The sequence below is a fragment of the Schistocerca nitens genome, chromosome 3 (assembly GCF_023898315.1).
Source record: "Schistocerca nitens isolate TAMUIC-IGC-003100 chromosome 3, iqSchNite1.1, whole genome shotgun sequence".
NCBI classification, from domain to species: domain Eukaryota; kingdom Metazoa; phylum Arthropoda; class Insecta; order Orthoptera; family Acrididae; genus Schistocerca; species Schistocerca nitens.
The window spans coordinates 993,135,715-993,156,161 of record NC_064616.1 but is presented as its reverse complement, the minus strand read 5'-3'; the positions used below and the strand labels follow the sequence as shown (position 1 = coordinate 993,156,161).

General features: G+C 37.3%; 1 protein-coding gene across 1 annotated transcript in view; it reads right to left on the bottom strand.

The window, feature by feature from the left end:
- Positions 1-20,191, bottom strand: part of LOC126249055 (src substrate cortactin) — a 139,820-nt gene extending 119,629 nt beyond the window's left edge. Inside the window, exons 1-2 of the mRNA XM_049950689.1 lie at positions 20,068-20,191; positions 9,948-10,113 (exon numbers count right to left, since the gene is read on the bottom strand). Coding sequence (XP_049806646.1) covers positions 9,948-10,105 — 158 coding nt within the window. The 5' untranslated portion in view covers positions 10,106-10,113; positions 20,068-20,191. The remainder of the gene's footprint in view (positions 1-9,947; positions 10,114-20,067) is intronic.
- Positions 20,192-20,447: the final 256 nt, after the last annotated feature.

Sequence of the window (20,447 nt, the reverse complement as noted above, 5' to 3'; positions counted from 1 at the left end):
TGTGTCACAGCAGGATAAATGTATTAACAGTTATGGTGATTACTTTTAAGGGGACACAGTCGCGAACAGGCTCAAAAAATTGAATTTTTTTTAGTCTTAATCTGTGCTCCAATTATTCAATTCCAGAAAAAATCCTGCTAGCTGTGAAACCCATTTTCAGATACCTTAGCCAACAAGAGCTCTTGAAAAAGTGTCTCCATGGAAAAACTGAAAACCCAAATGAAAGTTTGAATTCTGTCATTTGGACAAGGCTACCAAATACTGTTTTCTTTAGAAAAGAAACACTAAAATTTGGTGTTCATGATGCAGTGATGTGCTTCAATGCTGGTGTGTCAAAGAAGACTGATGTATTAAGACTCTTGGGAACAAAGGATGGTATCAATACTGAAAGGGGACTGAAAAAAATTGACATGGACTGTATCCGTTATGCTGATATTTCTGCAGGAAATGCTACCAAGGAGGCCAGGATAGCCAGAAGATCAAAGAAAAGAAGATAAAGATCAAGAAGCTGGGCTACAGTATAGCCCTGGAATGTTTTAAAAGTGTGTCTGTATGACATTGTACATTACTTTCTTGCATGTAAAACTTTAATACCATTTTTCTCAAAACTACATTTTTTGACCTTCTGGTACACTTTTCTCAAAAACTATGACTGCTACAGACATTAGACTTACAGTATCTCTTGTTAATACAACGATGATTAATTAGATAAAAAAAGTAGACCAGTAGTGATAAAAAGAACAGATTTACAAACTCCAAGGTGTTTAGAAAAGTTTTAATTTTTTGTCTTATAGAACAAAAAAATGATTACTCATGAAATATATAAAATACATTAACCATTTTTATGTGATTTGACAATGATGTTTCAGCTGTACACTGTAAAAGTTTCAGGTCTCTATCTCCATTAGTTACTTCAGAAAGTGTACCTGATGTTTGCTCATTTTTGCATTGATTCCTTATGGGAGTTCCCTCGCGACTGTGTCCCCTTAAAACAATTAACAGTTTACTTACTTTTTTCCCATCTGTCTCATTTTCATTTGACTGACCCTTATACTTAATTCATTGGACAATAAGTTACAGACTACTGGTATATTTTGTGATGTGTTGAAGGCATCTGACTGTGTAAATCACAATATCCTTTTAAGTAAATTAGAATATTGTGGCATAACAGGAAATGCTGGAAAATGATTCACATCCAAGATCTCGACAGTAAAAAAGGGTGTCATACGAAAGACACATGTATTAAGCATTCAGCTATCATCCAATTGGGAACTAATTATATGTGGTGTCCCACAAGGTTCCATCTTAGTGCTCTTACTTTTTCTTGTATATATTAGTGACCTTTAATCAGTAACATTACCAGATGTCAAGCTGCTTTGTTTGCAGACAACACAAACATTGCAATAAATAGCAAATCTAGTCTTAGAAAGTTCAGTTTATGAAATTTTCATGGACATTAATAAATGGTTCCTAGTCAATTCTTCACCACAAACTCTTTGAAAAAAAAAACACTATATTCAGATCAGGACTTGTAAGAGTTTTTGTTCAAGTAAATGCCTAAAATATGATGACAAGCAGATAAACAAAGTTGGCAATGTTAAATTCTTGGGTTTACAACTTGATAATAAATTCAACTGGAAGGAATGCACCACAGAACTGCTAAAACACATAAGCAAATCTCTATCTGCAATGCAAATTTTGCCAGCCATCGGTGGTACAAAAATAAAAGAGCTTGCATACTTTGCTTACTTACATTCTATAATGTTATATGGGATTATTTTTGGGGTAACTCATCAAGCCCAGCTAAGGTTCTCCATGCCTAAAAATATGTAATATGAATCATTTGTGGTGTGAACTCAAGAATGCCCAGCAGAGGCCTATTTAAGGAACTGGGGACACTAACTATTGCTTCCCAATATAGTTATTCCTTAACAAATTAGTCATTACATATATATATCTCTTTTTCAAACCTACAATTCATTTCATGGAATCAATCCCAGAAATAAGAATAATATTCACGAAGATATAAAGTCATTTACTTCAGTTTGGAATTGCATCCATTATTCAGAAACACACATTTTCAATAAATTTCCAGCAGCTATAACAATTTTAACTACCAATAAAGTTCAGTTTACGATAGGCCTAAACAATTTATTCGTGGCCAATTCCTTCCACTTCATTGATGAATTTCTTAGCAGAACTGATTGATGAAAATACAATATTAATAATATGAGGGTGATTCATACATAAATAGTTATCATTTGTTATAGAGTTATTGATCAATCATTTACACAATTGAATCCAGCATAGCCTCCAGCACACTCTACATGCTTTTGCCAGCAATTAATTCACGAAAAGCCTTGTTCATAAAAAGTCTGAGGGTGCACCATCAACCAATTGTGCACATGCTTCTTGACATCTTCACTGTTTTTGAATTGTTACCCTCCAAATAATTCTTTCATGGGGGGGGGGGGGGAAAGAGGCCGTGAGTGGGGGTGGGGGGTGTCAAATCTGGACTGTAGGGATGGTGTTTGGTGGTTTCCCAGTGCATAGCCTCCAATCTGTCCCTTCTGAAACTCACAATGTGTGGCTTAGCATTGTCGTAGAAATGCATGACATCTCTGATGTGCATTCCTGATCTTTTGTTTCAGGAGGCAGTTTTTGCTGACATTAATGACTAGTAGTAGTTAGCTGCATTCACCATACATCAGTCACGAAGATATCAATGTGTAACACTCCTCTGTAGTCAAAAAACACAGTCACAAGAACTTTCCGCATAAAGAGGTGGGTTTTGGCCTTCATCCTTTCTTCACCACTCCTTACTCGTCATTTTCGATTCTCGAGTGTAATAATGGACCCATGTCTCATCACATGTGATGATATACTTCAAAAAATTCTCCCCTTCTAGCCAGAATCAATTCAGAAGTCTCTCACAGATTTTCAACCGGACCTGTTTTTTCTTCTTCTTCGTTCCCTTAACGACTTTGGAACCCATCAAGCATTAATTTTTCTAAAGCCAAACTGTTCACTGATAATGGCATGAGTATTTTCAATGCTGATACCCACTTCTGCTGTGATTTCTTCAACACTGTATCAGTGATCACCTATAATAAGCTTTTGAACAGCACAGACGTTGTCATCTGTGAGACTTGACCTTGGACAACTAGTAGGACCCTCATTCTCTACACTTTTTCTGCCACCCTTAAACTCTATGGCCCGAGTAAAAACTCAGTTCTGGGATAGTACAGTGTCCCCAAACTGTGCCTTCAAATGAGTTAAAATCTCTGAGTGTTTAACTCCTTCAAGGGTTAAAAACTTCATCATAATACACAGCACAACAGACAAAGGAACCTCTTGTTCACTCATGGCTGTACTGAGGCCAGAACAGAGTGCAGCAGCAAACCAAGCTGGTTCCCTGTCCCTATCATACCAATTTACAATCCCCGTCTCCCCACTCCCACTAAACCATCCTGCTTGGATTTGCTTGTGCAGTACACTGGCACAATTACTGTTTATATTTGAATCACCCTCATATAAAATAACATGAGTATTATGTACAATATGACTTCTATACAAATGCCATGCCGTAATGTGATTATTGTAAATAAGTATTTTGAAATGGTTTTTCTAGGTGATGCGTGGCAACTATAGGCAACAAATTGTCATATGCTCGTCAGTATATTGAATATTTCCATGTTTTGTGATACATTTGTTATTACCTTTTAAATGAAAATATATTTAAGATTTTTTGACTTATTCCACATCCACAAAGGTCATTTCACTTGGGAACTGGGGAAGGAACATTAATACGAGGGTTGGAACTATTTATTTACAGCTCGTACAAAATAGATACATGTTTCAAAGTTTTACTGACTTTCAAAGTAGTCACCAGCATTGTGTATAACCCGTTGCCAGCGATGTGGAAGTTGTAGGATACTCTTAGCAGTGCCAGTTGTGTTGACAGTTAGAGCGGCGTGGTCTATTGTCCAACGAATTTGTAGCAGTTCTGAAGCAAATGCTGTGAAGTGTTTCCTTCAGTTTAGAAATCAAGTTGAATTCATGAAGGCTTAAGTCAGGGGAGTGCAGTAGGTGGTGTAGCACTTAGCAGCCCTATCAGTCAAACAAATCAGTAACAGCTTGCACTGTATGTGCTTGAGCATTTTCCTGCAAAATGATGGTCAGGTCCTGCAGAAAGTGTCATCACTTCTGTCTCTATGCTGTTCATTTTTGGAACACAACCTACGACCAGCTTAGAGACAGAGGTGATGGCACTTTCTGCAGGACCTGACCATCATTTTGTGGGACAATGCTCAAGCACGTACAGTGCAAGCTTTTACTGATTTGTTTGACTGATGTGGCTGCTAAGTGCAATACCACCTTCTGCACTCCCCTGACTTAAGCCCTCGTAAGTTCAACTCGCTTTCTAAACTGAAGGAAACACTTCACAGCATTCGCTTCAGAACTGCTACAAATTCTTCGGGCAATAGACCGCACCGCTCTAACTGTCAACACAACTGGCACTGCTAAGAGCATTCTACAACTTCCACATCGCTGGCAACGGGTTATACACAATTCTGGTGACTACTTTGAAGGTCAGTAAAACTTGTACGAGCTGTAAGTAAATAGTTGCCACTATTAAAGTTCCAACCCTCGTATATCTGTTTTTTTTGTAAATATTTATTGTGCATTCTTCTTTTCTTGCAAGTTTTACATCATGGAGGATCTCCTCGCTATAGATCCATTGGAATGAAAGCTAATCTAAGTCAAGTGAACTGAATCTGGAAAGTGGGAAATATCCTCAAGAAAAACTTTGATATCAAACTTGGACATGAAAAAACTAATATATTAATCACACTGGAAAAGGATCTTTCTTGTAATCTGCTGTGCACTTTTTTCTTTCATTTCTACAGTAAAAAACTTCTATAAAGATGTGTGGTAGTCACCTTTCACTAGAAAATCAATGTAATCATATCACAAACTTTCTGGAAAAAAGTAAATTTTGACTCCTTTGAAGTAGATTCTTTGACTGCATGACATTCCTTGGTTGTGTGTTTAACTTGTTTGCCTACAAATATGGATACAGACACTATGACAGGTCTATTTATGGCAATAAGATGACAGGAGTAGCTGCCATTATATTATGAATGATAATAGTTCTTTTGTAGTCTAATGCTTTACTAGGAGTATTTGTATTAGTAGGGTCATGACAACAGATGGTACTGTGTGTGTTTGTGAAACCAACTCACGCTGCAAGTGCAACCATTTATAGGCGTACTTTGTAATCTTCAGAAATCATACCACCTTATCCACAGGAAGTAAAAGCCAAACAAATTCACTATTTTATAAATTTATTTTTTGTTGGAAAAAGAGATTGTAGTGATTCAAGTCATGGCCAAGGCAATCATGGTGGATTTTTTTGGAGTAAGGGAAATACAATATGGTAGACTACAAAACATATTTATGCATCCAAGCATGTGAAAGATCATACAAAGAAAGAGAGACCAGAACTATGATGGCACAGCAGACAATTATAATAACCACATTTGAAGGATCAAATCTGAAATAGATTCCACATGCCTAAATTCCCGGGGGCAAAGTTCTTTAGAACTCCAAGTTGTAAGTAAATTTTGTCACACTATCATCCAAACTTCACTAAAAAGGAAATGAACTTTTTATCAGCCAAAATATTAAATGAGGCTGTTGCTGATTCTTTAAATCATAAAGAATGTCAGTTTCCTGATGCAGCTGATGGTTGAAAATGCACTTTGTTCTCAGATTTCTTGTTTCAGAAACAAGGAAAACTTCCTTTCAGGGCACATAAAAGAAAAGTAACTCACATACTACTTTTTGATGGCACGAAGTAATTGAGAAAATGCACAACCTTCTCCAAGTTTTTACAGACTACTATGGACTCCCCAGAAATATAACATGATAAACTAAAAAATATAAAGAAAGTTATCTCAAAACTGCCTGAAAGGTTCAATTTCACAATTGCTTGAAAGGTATCAAAGAGTATATGTTCCACGCGAAAATGTTTGCACTGATGGAAGTCACACTAAAAATTTAAACAACAGGCTTTCAAATGTCCAGTAAAACTCATTGAACACAGCTAGAATTAAGTGTACAGGGCTATGTCAATTTAAATAAAATCTTTTCAGTGTTAGGCTGCATCAGTTGAAGTATGTAAACAACTATAAAACAGGTGTTTCAAGTGTCTTTACAGTGGTTCTTTTCAGGGATCTTATTTTGATTATTAGGTGACAACTGACATCACATTCTGGTATTACATTAGACAGTTTGAAGTCGAGATGCCTGTGGAGGAGACTCTAAAAGGTGATTGTCAGGCCATAGCGAATCAGCAGCCAACGGTCAACTTGTACCGACATCGCAGTGTTTCCCTGTAGCAAGATGTTGATGCCGCATGGCAGTTCTTTCGTGGCCAATTGTTCATGCATGTGAACCTAAGTCTTGTGGAGCTGTTGACTGGTGAATACATGTAGCCGTTCTCTTCAGGGTAACTGGAATTTCTGGCAGACAGGCCTTCAGCAACTTGTAGCTATACTTCTTGCTCATGCAGTTGGGATGCTCAATTGTGCGTTTCAATAGCCTCCTTTATTGTTCCCTGCTGCGTCGATAGCTGCCAAGCAAGTTCACTGGAGCTGCCAAGCAAGTTCACTGACTTCTTGAAAATTGATAGTCTGGTTGCATTCCACGTTGTATTCAGCTATTGATGATTTGCCGAGTTGCCTCAGTCATATGTAGCATTCATGCTCTGACATGCGAGTGCTAATTGGTCACTCGGTTTGCCAATATACACGCTGTGAGGTGACTGAATAGCACATGAGATCTTGAACTGTTTTAAGTAAGAGGAAGTTTCTCCAAGTTTAAAATCTAATAATTTAAAAATGTCATAGCTTTCTGTAAGAAAGTTTGACCTGTGAGAGGATTTACCAGAATGAACACCTGCTTTGAGCATGTTATGAAATTCCATCAAGGGCAGTCGTACACAGATGTGTCACTTAGTTGTGTGCATCCAGTCCAGCTTTAAGGAGATCAGCACAGTAAGTAAAGTATTTTCCATATAGTAAAGGCTGCAGAAAAGTTCACTCCAGGTAAGTGAATGAAAGTAAGAATTTGTGGCCACATACAGCTAAGTGCTGCCTACTGTACAGGGCTGGAGCAGAAAATATTGGTGGCAAAGGTATCTGGTACAGCTAGTGCCATGAGAAAAACCCATTGAAGCATGTATTAAGGACTTACAAGAAGCAGCTACACTTAAGATTCCAGAGAGATAGAAATTCAATGCAGATAAATTGAATAACACATGGAAACACACGGCAGCATGAAAAACTAGGCACCTTATCACCTTTACCCCATATTAATTATGTAAAAGTAAGACATGCAGAATTCGTGTACAAGCATACAATTATAGTTCTAAGTTAAGAAAATGGTACAAACAAAATGAATTATAAGTAGGGCCATCCATTGCAGTTTAGTAGCAAGTTATATTCATAATTTCTTGTACTTTAATTTACTATTTACGAAAAGTCTAATTCATTGATTTTATATTATATGAGAAATAATTGAATGTTCATACACTGTATACCACGAAAATTAACATGAATTTTAGTGTCCTTCACACAAGATGTCATTTATGCAAACTTGCCTAGACTTCATGACAGGACAGGACAGGACAGCACAGACAGATTAGTCTTCTTAGTTTCCAAACAGTATAAACTACATAGTGGACAGTTATCAATTTTGCAAGAGAAGTCAATGTGAGACTTGGGTGTTTTCCCAAAGTATTTTATACTTTGAACTCGAGTTTTCATATGGTGTCATGATAAAAGTAGTAATAAGTGTAGGAAATGAACTTTGGTTTTCATTTAGCGCGATGTTAGTGAAGCATTGTTTGCACTGGTTGTCAGCTTGGGTTGTTACTGCAACAGTTCTTAGCCAAAACAGGAACTTTTTAATAAACATTTTGATGTAAAATAATAAACCATAATGTCATATAGCTCAATGAACCATGTTGACTCCACCTACATACATTAATTTTATGATGCAGTCAACAAGCTCTGCAAATAAACATGGTAAACTTTAATTTAAAGAAGGAACTGTTTTGCATCAGTTCAGTATCAACCCATAAGTAGTTATTTTTCAAGCCAAACACTACTTCAAATATGATCATGAGCTCAAGTTCCACACCCACAGTGTCAACTGAATTTATAATTTATTTGTTTAACAGAAGGTGATTAAATAAGATTGTGACGATGTTGTATTCAAATTGTAGTTTGTAAACACTGCAGCATAATGTGTTTCTACAGAATATTTCACAAGCCTCGACAGATCTTGACCCTTGTGACTACCCTGAAATATAGGCTTAATTCCTATGCAGTGCAGTTCATGGTCACCACTGCCTTGCACAAAGGTAAGTGAGCAACAAGGAGTTGTTCTGTTCTTTTCTGTGTTTCATCTTCACTGTACTTCATAGCTCATTTCATGTCTTGTTTTCCAGTATGATTCAATTTGAATACTCACTGCACTTTATCAGGTCACGTGATTGACAACAACAAAATAATGTGTGTCTCTGACAAATTTAATTTTGGCCTTGGTATTCCATAAAAAGCATTATTAACACAGCCATTGTACTACAAGTGTATCTTTGGAATATGCACTGGTTTACTGGATAGATAAATGTTTTGACCAATAGCTTTTATGTTCTTGCATGTTTTAACAAAGAATACATCTCTGAACATAAATATTTTCATCTTTTGCACAAATGTTGTTACAAATTTCTACTACTCAATCTTCTAGAGGAGCACCTATTTTAGCTGTACTGTTAACAGCCAGTTTGTGTATATAAGAAGAATAAGTGCCACTGTCCTCAAATCTAGTACATATATTATTCTTCAAATAATATTCTTATCCAAATTTTGTACTATCTTTAACTTTCTACACACCAAACCAAAGATTCTTTGGTGATACAGGTGTAAGATGAAATAGCTTTGAAACTTACATGCAGAAGATTGCTTGCCTCAGCAATTTACAGCACCTTCAAAACCAACTAGTAGATGTCTGTGACCATCCCACCATAAACATAATAATAATAATAATAATAATAATAATAATAATAATAATGGCCGAAAGACGTTATACACGTTATGCAAAGCAACCTACAAAATGTGCACAAGTTTTCAATTAGTTTCACTAGTCTGAAATCTCAACACTGCAATCCCTAAATATTACTGTTATTGTTATCATAATAGTGAGATGTTCTGCTGATCACTCAATGTCTTTAGGTCTGGAACCAGTTAAGAAACATATGCACAGATATTGACTGTAATTTATGTATCAGGTTCAGCTTTCATCTGCACCACTGCAGTACACCTATCAATTAAGTTTAACTCTACTGGGCTGTTGAGTAGTCAAGAGAAAACAGCAATGTACATGTACATGTACTTTCATTTAGAACAACAAGTACAACTTTTATTGACAAACAGAGAGAAATTGATCCACCATATGGTTTTACACTTCTGTGTGAATACAGGTCTGTAAACATTTAAAATTGGCCCTTTATCTGATAAATGATGCATTCCTTGTAGAATCACATACCGAGTCTGTTTGGCATGTATAGTACTCTTCAGCTTATCAGTAATTATGAAGTTAAGTTTTAATGGGCACAGTGATGTGTGTGATAGCAATCCACTACAGATAAAGCAAGAAGCAGTGTATTAAACTTCATGCAATCAAATTAGTGTCTTGTAGAATGCACAACAGCCAACAGAGTTCTGGCTGGCAAGAAATCACCGACTGTATATATTTGAAAATTTACAATTCGCAAGACAAAGTAACGGTACCATATCTGTAAGGGAGAATCAGCATAAGGCAGTTAGGTTTGCACCACACTATGATATTATATGAAAATGAGCTTGCTCCATAATTACTCTATTGCACCAACAGTTCTTCCTGAGCCTTCAACTGTTCGGGATCCCCATCGCTGTTCTTGTTCAGTAACATCGTTAACAAAATCTGGGTCTGTCTCCCAGTCATCGTCATTTCCATCAGCTATCTGTAGATTTTGTCCAGCAGTCGCCTTCCACATTGTGCAATCTGAAAATATAACACCTTCAGTTTATAAAGTACAGAGAATGTACGTAGAAGGAAGTTGTTTAGTAGTTTATGTTATCGCTACATCCCAGGTATTTTTGTGTGTGAGTATCCACAAGAAACCACACTATACAGGGTGTTAAAAAAAAAGTGTGAATACTGTGGTAGAACTCATCTAATCGAGAAAAATAAGTCCAACAAACATGGGTATGGAAATACATACTTTCCGAGATAAACACGTATTTATAGGAAGGGCTGTGTGATGCATGGTTGCAGATATTAGCACAGTCACCGCACTGGCGCTCCATCAAATCTGTCAGCAGGATATTATGACGTCTTACTCACTGTACTCTACTTACCATTAGGTGGTCTGCAGTCAGCTGTGTTGTTCGGGTTGTGTTGTATGTTAGTTTTCGTCATGTTTGTGTGCCTTCTTGTACAGTACTGTCAACCCTGGGTATGTTTCATGGTGTTTTACCTTCTTCCAAATGTGGGTTCACCTATGTGCTTACTGTTATTGTGCTGTTTGCATATACATTTACATTTTCTCTCTTCTATCACTTGTTAGCAGTGGAAGCCTACTACTTGATAAGTGAAAGGGCAGATATGACATTCTGCTATGGTACAGCAAATGGACATAGCCTACGAGCCAGTGCCTCTACACTGAAAAATATCCACAGTGCAGAGTGCTCTCTGATAAGCTGTTCAGGAGACTTCTCTAGAGTCTGAGGGACAGAGGTACCTTGCACCTCGGAAGACTGACCGTGGAAGGCCCACCTTGGAGCCTGCTCGTTCCCCAGACCTCAATCCCCTAGACTTTTAGTTATGGGGACATTCAAAAGAATTTATCTATGCCATACCGATCAATGATGTGCGAACACTACAGGGCCGCATCTTCAATGTGTGCCAGCACATACAACAACAACCGTATATACTTCAAGACTGCATCATTCCCTACACTGAAGGGCAGAGGGGTGCATTGTCATGAATGGATGCCACACTGAACACCTACAGTAAATACGTGTTTATTGCAGAAAGTATGCCTTTTCGGATCTATGTTTATTGGACTTATTTTTCTTGTTTCAATGAGTAATACCACCTCTCAAAGTATTCAACACATCTTTTCAACACCTCGTACATAAGAAAAATTACATTTTTATGTGGAACAAGTCATTTTTACATTCACATCGCAAATTAATTTTTAAAAATGGACACATGCTGAACATTTATAAGGCCTTTATTTTTTTAAATATACATTTGTGAGTTACTAATTTCTACCCAGCATCCTTTATACATTACAATAACAGAAATTCTTTTGTGGAATAGGAGTTGTCAAGGAGAAACTTTTTCAATTTGTTTTAAAATTTTACTTTGCTCTCTGTCAGACAGTTTATATTTTTGGGTAAGCGATTAAAAATTGTAGTTGCAGCACTGTGCACACCTTTTTGTGCTAAAGACAACCTTAATGTGGAGTAATGAAAGTCATTTTTCCTTCTGGTGTTGTAATTATGTAAATCATTGTTCCTTTTGAATTGCAATGGATTATTTACAATAAACTCCATGAGGGAATAAACATAGTGTGAAGCAGTAGTCAGAATGCCCACCTCCTTAAACAGATGTCTACAAGATGACCGTGGGTGAGCACCACATATTAGTCTTGCAGGACATTTTTTGCAATGAAAACTTTCTTTCTTGAAGATGATGATGATTGGTTTGTCGGGTGCTCAATCAGTGCCCGTACAAATTCCCAACCTTTGCTCAGTCCAATCTTGCCACTTTCATGAATGATGATGACACCCAGTCACATCGAGGCAGGTGAAAATCCCTGACCCCGCTGGGAATCGAACCCAGGACTCCACGCTCGGGAAGTGAGAACACAACCACAAGACCACGAACTGCGGACTCTTGAAGATGAGTTTCCCCAACACATTATATTCCATATAACATTACTGAATGAAAATATGCAAAATATGTCAACTAACTGATTTGTCTCTCCCCAAGATTTACAGTGGTTCGAAGTACAAATGTGGCTGAACTAAGTGGTTTTAGGAGTTCAAACATGTGCTTTTTCCAGTTTAAATTCTCATAAATATGGACACCTAAGAATTTTGGAGGTTCCATCCTATTTGTTACTTCCTCACCATGTGTTACACTTATCACTGGTGTGTCTGCACCCTAAACTGAGTGATCAGCGGGTCTGACTGCCATGCAGCAGGCCCGGGTTCGATTTCCAGCTGGGCCAGAGATGTTCTGTTTGGCGACAGGATGTTGTCTTGTCCTCATCATCATTTCATCATAATTGACACATGAGTCACCCAGTGTGGCATCAACTGAAAAGACTTGCACTTTGGCGGCCGAACTTGCCCGGGTGTGGACTCCCAGCCATCAGTGTCATATGATCATTTCATTCCACCATTTGGATAGTACACTGTATGTTGTGTCTTTTTAAAATTGAGAGCGAGACCATTCACAGAAAACCAGTAAATGATACTTTTAAGGACATTGCTTACCATTTCTTCTGATGCTGTATGAATTTTTGCATTGACTACAATACTAGTGTTATCCACAATAAGAACTAACTCTTGCTTGTTGTATGTTAGATGGAAGGTAGTTTACACAAATGAGAAACAACATGGAGTTAAAACTGAGCCTTGGGGAACACCATATGCGATTTCTTACCGGTCAGAATAATGTCCAGGAGTACAATGGTTGAATTACTACGTACAGCTTCCTGCATTCTTTTGGTTAGATACTACATTAACCATTGGTTGGCTATGCCATCAATTCCACAAACCTCCAATTTATCTTTATCTAGGAGAATACTGTGATCCAAACAGTCAAATGCCTTAGATACACAAAAGTATCCAGACACCACAAAAACATACATTTTTCATATTAGTTGCATTGTGCTGCCACCTATGGCCAGGTACTGCATATCAGTGACCTCAGTAATCATTAGACATTGTGAGAAAGCAGAATGGGGCACTCCGTAGAACTCATGGGCTTCGAATGTGGTCAGGTGATTGGGTGTCACTTGGGTCATACGTCTACACGCGAGATTTCCACACTCCTAAACATCCCTAGGTCCACTGTTTCTGATGTGATACTGAAGTGGAAATGTGAAGGGACACGTACAGCACAAAAGTGTACGGACTGACCTCGTCTGTTGACTGACAGACTGCCGACAGTTGAAGAGGGTCACAAAGTGTAATAGGCAGAATCTACCCAGACCATCACACAAAAATTCCAAACTGCATCATGATCCATTGCAAGTACTATCACAGTTACGCAGGAGGTGAGAAAACTTGGATTTCATGGTCGAATGGCTGCTCATAAGCCACACATCATGCCGGTAAATGCCAAGGAGCGTAAGCATTGGATGATTGAACAGTGGAAAAACATTGTGTGGCATGACGAATCACGGTACACAATGTGGCGATCCGATGGCAGGGTGTGGATATGGCAAATGCCCAGTGAACGTCATCTGGCAACGTGTGTAGTGCCAACAGTAAAATTCGGAGGCAGTGGTGTTATGGTGTGGTCATGTTTTTCATGGAGGAGGCTTGCACCCCTTGTTGTTTTGCATGGCACTATCACAGAACAGGCCTACATTTATGTTTTAAGCACCATCTTGCTTCCTACTGATGAACAGCAATTCGGGGATGGCGATTGCATCTTTCAACACGATCAAGCATCTGTTCATAATTCATGGCCTGTGGCGGAGTGATTACATGACAATAACATCCCTGTAATGAACTGGCCTGCATAGGGTCCTGACCTGAATCCTATAGAGCGTCTTTGAGATGTTTGGGAGCTCCAACTTTGTGCCAGGCCTCACTGACTGACATCGATACCTCTCCTCAGTGCAGCACTCCGTGAAGAATGGGCTGCCATTCCCCAAGAAACCTTCCAACACCTGATTGAATTTATGCGTGTGAGAGTGGAAGCTGTCATCAAGTCTAAGGTTAGGCCAACATCATATTGAATTCCAGCATTACAAATGGAGGGTACCACAAACTAGCAGAAAATACCAACTGGCACTGTTTTATTACTTAATGCTTGCAAAAGTTGGTGAGTGAACAAGTAAATAGCATTCTCAGTACAGAAACTCTTCTGAAATCCAGACTGTGATTTGCTGAGAATATTATTGTTCCTCAGGTGAGATACTGTTCTAAAATATATCACTTTCTCAAAAAATTTGAAAAACAATGCCAGTAGTGAAACAAGTCAGTAGTTATTGGCATCTCCCCTATAACCTTTCTTAAACAGGGCTTTAATAATGCATATTTATGTCTGTCTGGAAAAATCCTTGAGTTAATGATGCACGATGTATTTCAGATAAGACTGGGCTTATAACACGGGAACAAATCTTTAGTACTTTATTGGAAACACCACCAAACGAGATGAACTTTTTTTTTTGAGAGTGTGTATAATTTTCTTAATTTCAGAAAGAGAAGTTACTGATACATCCATATTCTTGGAATTTATGAGTGTTGGCTTTTCAACACATTGCTGTGATTTTTCTTTTCAACAGCTTGTCCCTATGCTTTCTACAGTATTTAAGAAATAATTGTTAAATATGCTTTCTACCAGTGACTCATCATTTATGCCCCTTCCATTCAGTTCAATATGGATGTTACATTGAAATTAAGATAGTACTTGAAATGAGAACCTCTTTAATGAAAATTATAAGTTTGTACTAGCCTTAAAACAGAATTTTATGTGTGTGTTTATAGTCATAAGACAAATTCAAGAGAATTATGAAAAATCAGTTTGAACATTTGTTTTCATGCACAATCTCTTTAGGAAGAACATTTGTAGCTATTTGCAGCACCTCACAAATTCTGTGGTTGCTTCATCCATAAATGTTATGGTTTCCTACAAAAGATCAAGTTGAAAGTGAAAACCCAATATTTTCTCTCACACATATGTTTGGTAGGCCTATACTGATAGCAATAACACATGAAAGAGAGACTCATACCACTGATGTCTGCAAAGAAACATGCTATAACATGATGTATAGGTTTTGTAGAAGTACAGTTTAAAAAGATAGGAATGCAAAAACTGCTGTGTGCCATTTAACTCAAAACAAAAATTTTGTGAATATATAATGAGAAATGATTTGCACTGTCAGAGATTAAGTGATGTCATAATTCTTCTCACAGACTATTCTTTTATTTTATATGGAGGCTTCTATGGTCAGAATCAATTTCCATGAGTATGAAAACTCTCAGGTTTCTACCCAAGTGGCAGAGTTGGAACACTGGCATTTCAGAGAGAGTCAGACTCCATCATCTTCTGGTGAAGGGTCAAAATACTATGGATGTCCCACCTATTTATACATAAGGATCGACAGCCTTCTCCCCCTAGCTGTGGGTGCTAGTGTCTTGTTTGTTTGGCAGGCAGGCAGGCAGAGAGGCTGGATATGGGAGAGATAGAGGCTTCATAGAAATCTCTGCATGGGCACTCCTTCATTCCTCATGCTGTCCACTGCTCGGCATGCTCTCAGCTTATGACTGCTAAAGTGAGATTCCATGTCGAACTAAGTTCACAATGCTAATCCCTATTTCAACAAGATTCTGCACAGATTATCACATCATAGTGATCTGTAATGTTCCTTGACAACACAGTCAATGGAACTGATGGTTATTCAAACAACTGATTTGAAATGCAATTAACAAAAATAATGAAAAAAATATGTCGAATAATATAAAAATTATACCGGAAGAAAAGAAAGTATTAACTACACTTTTCAAACAATTGTCAAGTGAAACTTCCTGAAAGTTTTAACATCTGTGTGCCAGACCAGGTCTCAAATCTGGGACCTTTGCCTTTCTCAGGCAAATATTCTATCAACTAAGCCGACTGAGCACACCTCACAACCCACCCTCACATCTTTTTTTCTGCCAGTACCCCCTCTTTTATCTTTCAAACTTCAAGTTCTCCTGCGTACCTCGCTGTGATGGCATGTCATGAGTCATGCTTAGATAGTTCAGACAGTAGAGCACTTGCTCGTGAGAAACAAAAGGTCCCAGGTTTGAGTCCCAGTGGCAAGGCACTTAGTTTTAATCTACCAGAAAATTTCAAATCGGTGAGCATACTTAGCTGCAGAATTAAAATGCATTCGGAGAAGAAAAACCTCCAGGCTGTGGCTAAGCTGTGTGTCTGTAATATCCTTTCTTCCAGGTATGTTAGTTCCACGAGGCATGTAGAACTTCTGTGAAGTCTGGAAGGTAGGAGATTAGGTACTAGCAGATGTAAAACTGTGAGAGTAGGTTGTGAGTCGTGCTTACATAGCTCAGTCGGTACAGCACTTGCCCAGTAGCCCTAAAGGAAAAGGTCTCAAGTTCAAGTCCTAGTCCAGCACAGAGTCTTAATATGCGAATAAGTTTCAAATCTGTGCACATTCCACTACAGGGCGAAAATTCATTCTGGAAATTATCAAGTGCCTCTCTGCAAATGGATTAACCTTTAAATTTGGAAAAAAAGCATATTTAGCTTTGTCCTACAAATAGAATAGTGCCAACTATTAATGTACTACTTGAACAGGATGCAGTAATAAACAGTGTGCAATGCTACAAATTTTTGGGCAAACATAATGATGAAAACTAGAACTGAGAGAAATATACTACTGAGCTTCTCAAATAACTAGGTTCAGCTGCTTTTACTCTTCATATAACTGCATAATTTTCTGGGAGTTATTCATCAAACTTATCACTTAGAAAAAAAAGGTACTAACTGTACAAAAGTGAGCTGTGAGAGTTATACATGGTAGAAATCTCTTCTAAAAGTTAGGTATTTTAACAACTTCTTCACAAAATGCACACTCAATATGCTCGAACACACTTGGAAGGAATTGTCACAGCCACAGCTACAACACAGATGAAAACTGATCTACTACAGCCCATTAATGCTGTCAGTGGCTCAGAAAGGACTTTAACATGTAGCCACAGAAGCCTTTCATCATTTTAACAACATAAAATGTCTAACCCTTCAGCATAATAATTTTAAAACCTGGTCTAAAATATCTTTTTCTGGATGACTCCTATTTCACTGCTGAATTTTTAATTAATAATGGATAGTGCATGAAAGGAAGAAGAAGAAAAAACTATATTTATGTGTATCACTAGTTGCACGAATAGTACTGAATATCAATATTTTGTTTCTTATACAGAGGAAGCCAATGCGTTATTTATTGATCTGTGAATGGCCAGCATGCAGTCTTTCTCCCATAAAAATTATGCATAAGTACTCTGTAAATTGAACTATCTGACAACATTTTATAAAAATCAGCCAAATGATGTAGACCATGTAATTAGAGTAACAGAAATCTACTGCAATGGAATCATACTCAGGACTGAGGTTAAAATCCAGCCAGGAGCCCATATTTGGGTTTCTGTGGTTTCCCCCAATCATTTCATGTAACTGCTAAGACAGTTTCTTAAACAAAGTCATTGTCAATTTTCTACCTCTTTCTTTCCCAATGTGAGCTTGTGCTCTATCTTTACAATGTCTTCACAGATAGAATGTTAATTCTTGTGTTATAGTACAATTCCTTTCCCCTTAAAATCCTGGATGGCCTGAATGGAATATGCCCATTCAGTGTACTTAAAACACCACATCTGAACTTGAATGTTAGGAACTGCTCCTGTCAGTAATCTGGAATATCCTGTTGGTCAGATTCTTTTAATCAAACAAGCATTCTATTCCTTCTTAATAGCAGTCAGCTGTGCATGACCTACTATTGTGGTCCATCTTGTGTGGGTTATCAAACTACCTGTTTGAGATAATTTTCTGATAAGATGCAAAGAAGAATCGTTAGTAAATGCAAAGTTATTTCAGTTAAAAGTTTAGAGACTGACAGGGCAGTAATTTATAGTCATGGGCATGGCACTTTTATTCATCTGCAAGATTCTCTGTGAATCAGTCTGCTAGTATAGCTGACAAAGAAATAAAACAATCTATGTCTATACTCTAGTTCTAGTAGTAGTAAACTCTGAAAACCACTGAACTGTGCAACAAAGGGTACTTCCAATTATACAAACATTAGGGTGTCTTCCCATTCCATTTTCACACAAAATGCCAAATGAATGTTTAAATGCTTCTGTGCACACTGTAATTATTCCATTTTTTACAGAAAAAGACACCTTGACTCATCAAGTTAGTAAAAGATAGCCTATGCGATGTAGGTTACAGAAGGAATTGTCACAAAATGATTACCATTTGCCTAGGATATCATTCTACAAAAAAATCATTTGACTCAGATTTGAGAAAATCTGCACAGTTAACACTTGAAAAGTGGTTCACTTTGATTGTATCAGCAGAATAGAAAATTCAAAACGGGCACGGTGACTACATTCCCAACAGTTTTAATAAACAAGTAATCATTCTTTGATGACAAATAAAATTAAATAAAAATAGTATCTTCTACATTATAGGGAAAGCTTTAGAAATTACTACCTTGTGGTTTGAGAAAGGGAGATTTGGGTTTAATGTTTTGACAACATTGTTGTCATTTGTGACAGAACAAGAGTTCACATTAAGGAAGTGAATCAAGTATGCCTTTTTCAAAGAAATCATCTCATCATTTGTATAATGCAGGGATAGTCAACCTTTTTTTTTTTTTACCCCCACTGCCCACTTTTGCATTCTATAATATTAAAGTTTTTTAACTACCGATCAGTTCCACAGTAATTGCATATAAAGTAGGAGAGTAATTTTAGTTTATAAAATTTATAAAGCTGAGTTTCAGCAAGTTAAGCACGTAATATGCAAACCGAATGAAAATGTTTTAGAAACCACTGCTGCCTACTATGTAATCTGGAATGCCCACTACTGAATGCTAGGGACAAAGTTAACAACCACTGGCCTAATGTGTGATTTGTGGAAGCCACGAATTCTGGTAGAATATATATCTATTAGCAAACGTAATCTTAACAATTTTCACTTTGAGTATGACATTTTATTCTCTGCATTGGCTGTAACAGAACTCTGGAAAATAATGGATGAAAAGGTATAGATGGAACATTAGATTGGGTCTATATCAACTCATCAATCTAATGTCATTAGTAACAAGTTAAGATTGGACAAAAATGTGGGTGTAATTTGTTTGCAGCACTGTTAAAAAAATCCTTAAATTCACAGCAAATAATCCTATTGAACCACAGATAATCTGAATTTAGATGCTTGAGACACAATTGGTGCCCAGTCTTCCTGGTTTAGAGCCCAGTGTATTAATCATTGTGCCACTTCGCTTGGTGGATGTCTCAGATGTCCGAAAAATCGCCAGAGAACGACCATACCGATTAAATACCAGCATGCTGGAAAGAAGTGAATATTAGATTCCATGTCATTCAGTCAGTTGACAGTTCGTTTCACTGTTAACAGATGTCAACAAGAAGTCACACCTGGGAATCACAAGGGTTTAAAGGCACGTGTTTCCACGATGCAAACCAGTTCACCATAGTGAGAACTACGGATATGACAAACATCGTTCCTTTTGAGTATTAAATTCTGAACTAGAGCTGTGCCAGAATGTCAGAAGTTAACACTACTCGTACACGTATATTTACGAGCCGCAATATACCTTTAAACGTGCCACAATTTTTGATTCGATTATGAAGGGGAAGTCATAGTTATTTGTCTTTATTTCGTCTGTCATTCAATTATATTTTCAGGTGTCTTATCTTATGATTAAACATTTGCAACAGATTCACATTTGTACACAACAAAGCATGAAACATGTATGTTTCAAGTACTCTTAATATTTACTTATGTCACTGTCATGACAGATGAATGTTTTGTAAGCTAACAGTAGTATTTCCCAAAGAACTATGCAATGGTCGGCAATGGGAGCTGCTTTATGGAAAAGAAAACATTTCATGAGCACAGATAAGAAAATTACAGAACTTTCTATCAGTAGTCAAGCGCTAGCATCATCTGCAAGCGTTTACTCACATTTAAACTTGAAACGCACCTACTGCTTACATAGATACACAACCCACATGTTGTCCCCGTCAGACATAAAAAAATCGCTGGTGTTCCGATTAGTCGATATTCGTAACATTTCAGCGAAACAAACTATTGTTATGAGCAACAACAAATGACAAAAAACCTAAATAATTTATTTTAAAGGCGCACTGAACGAGAAATATACTTGTTTTGAAGGTTTTCAGAATCACAAAATTCTTAATCACGAATTTAAAAGAGAATCCGAAACAACAAGTAAAGGAGACGAAACAGGCAGGAAGCGGAACTCCTTACGGTGTTTTATTATGCCTCTGAATTGTACGCAAAAGACATTTAACAATGACTATTTTGACCATTTTCATCATTTT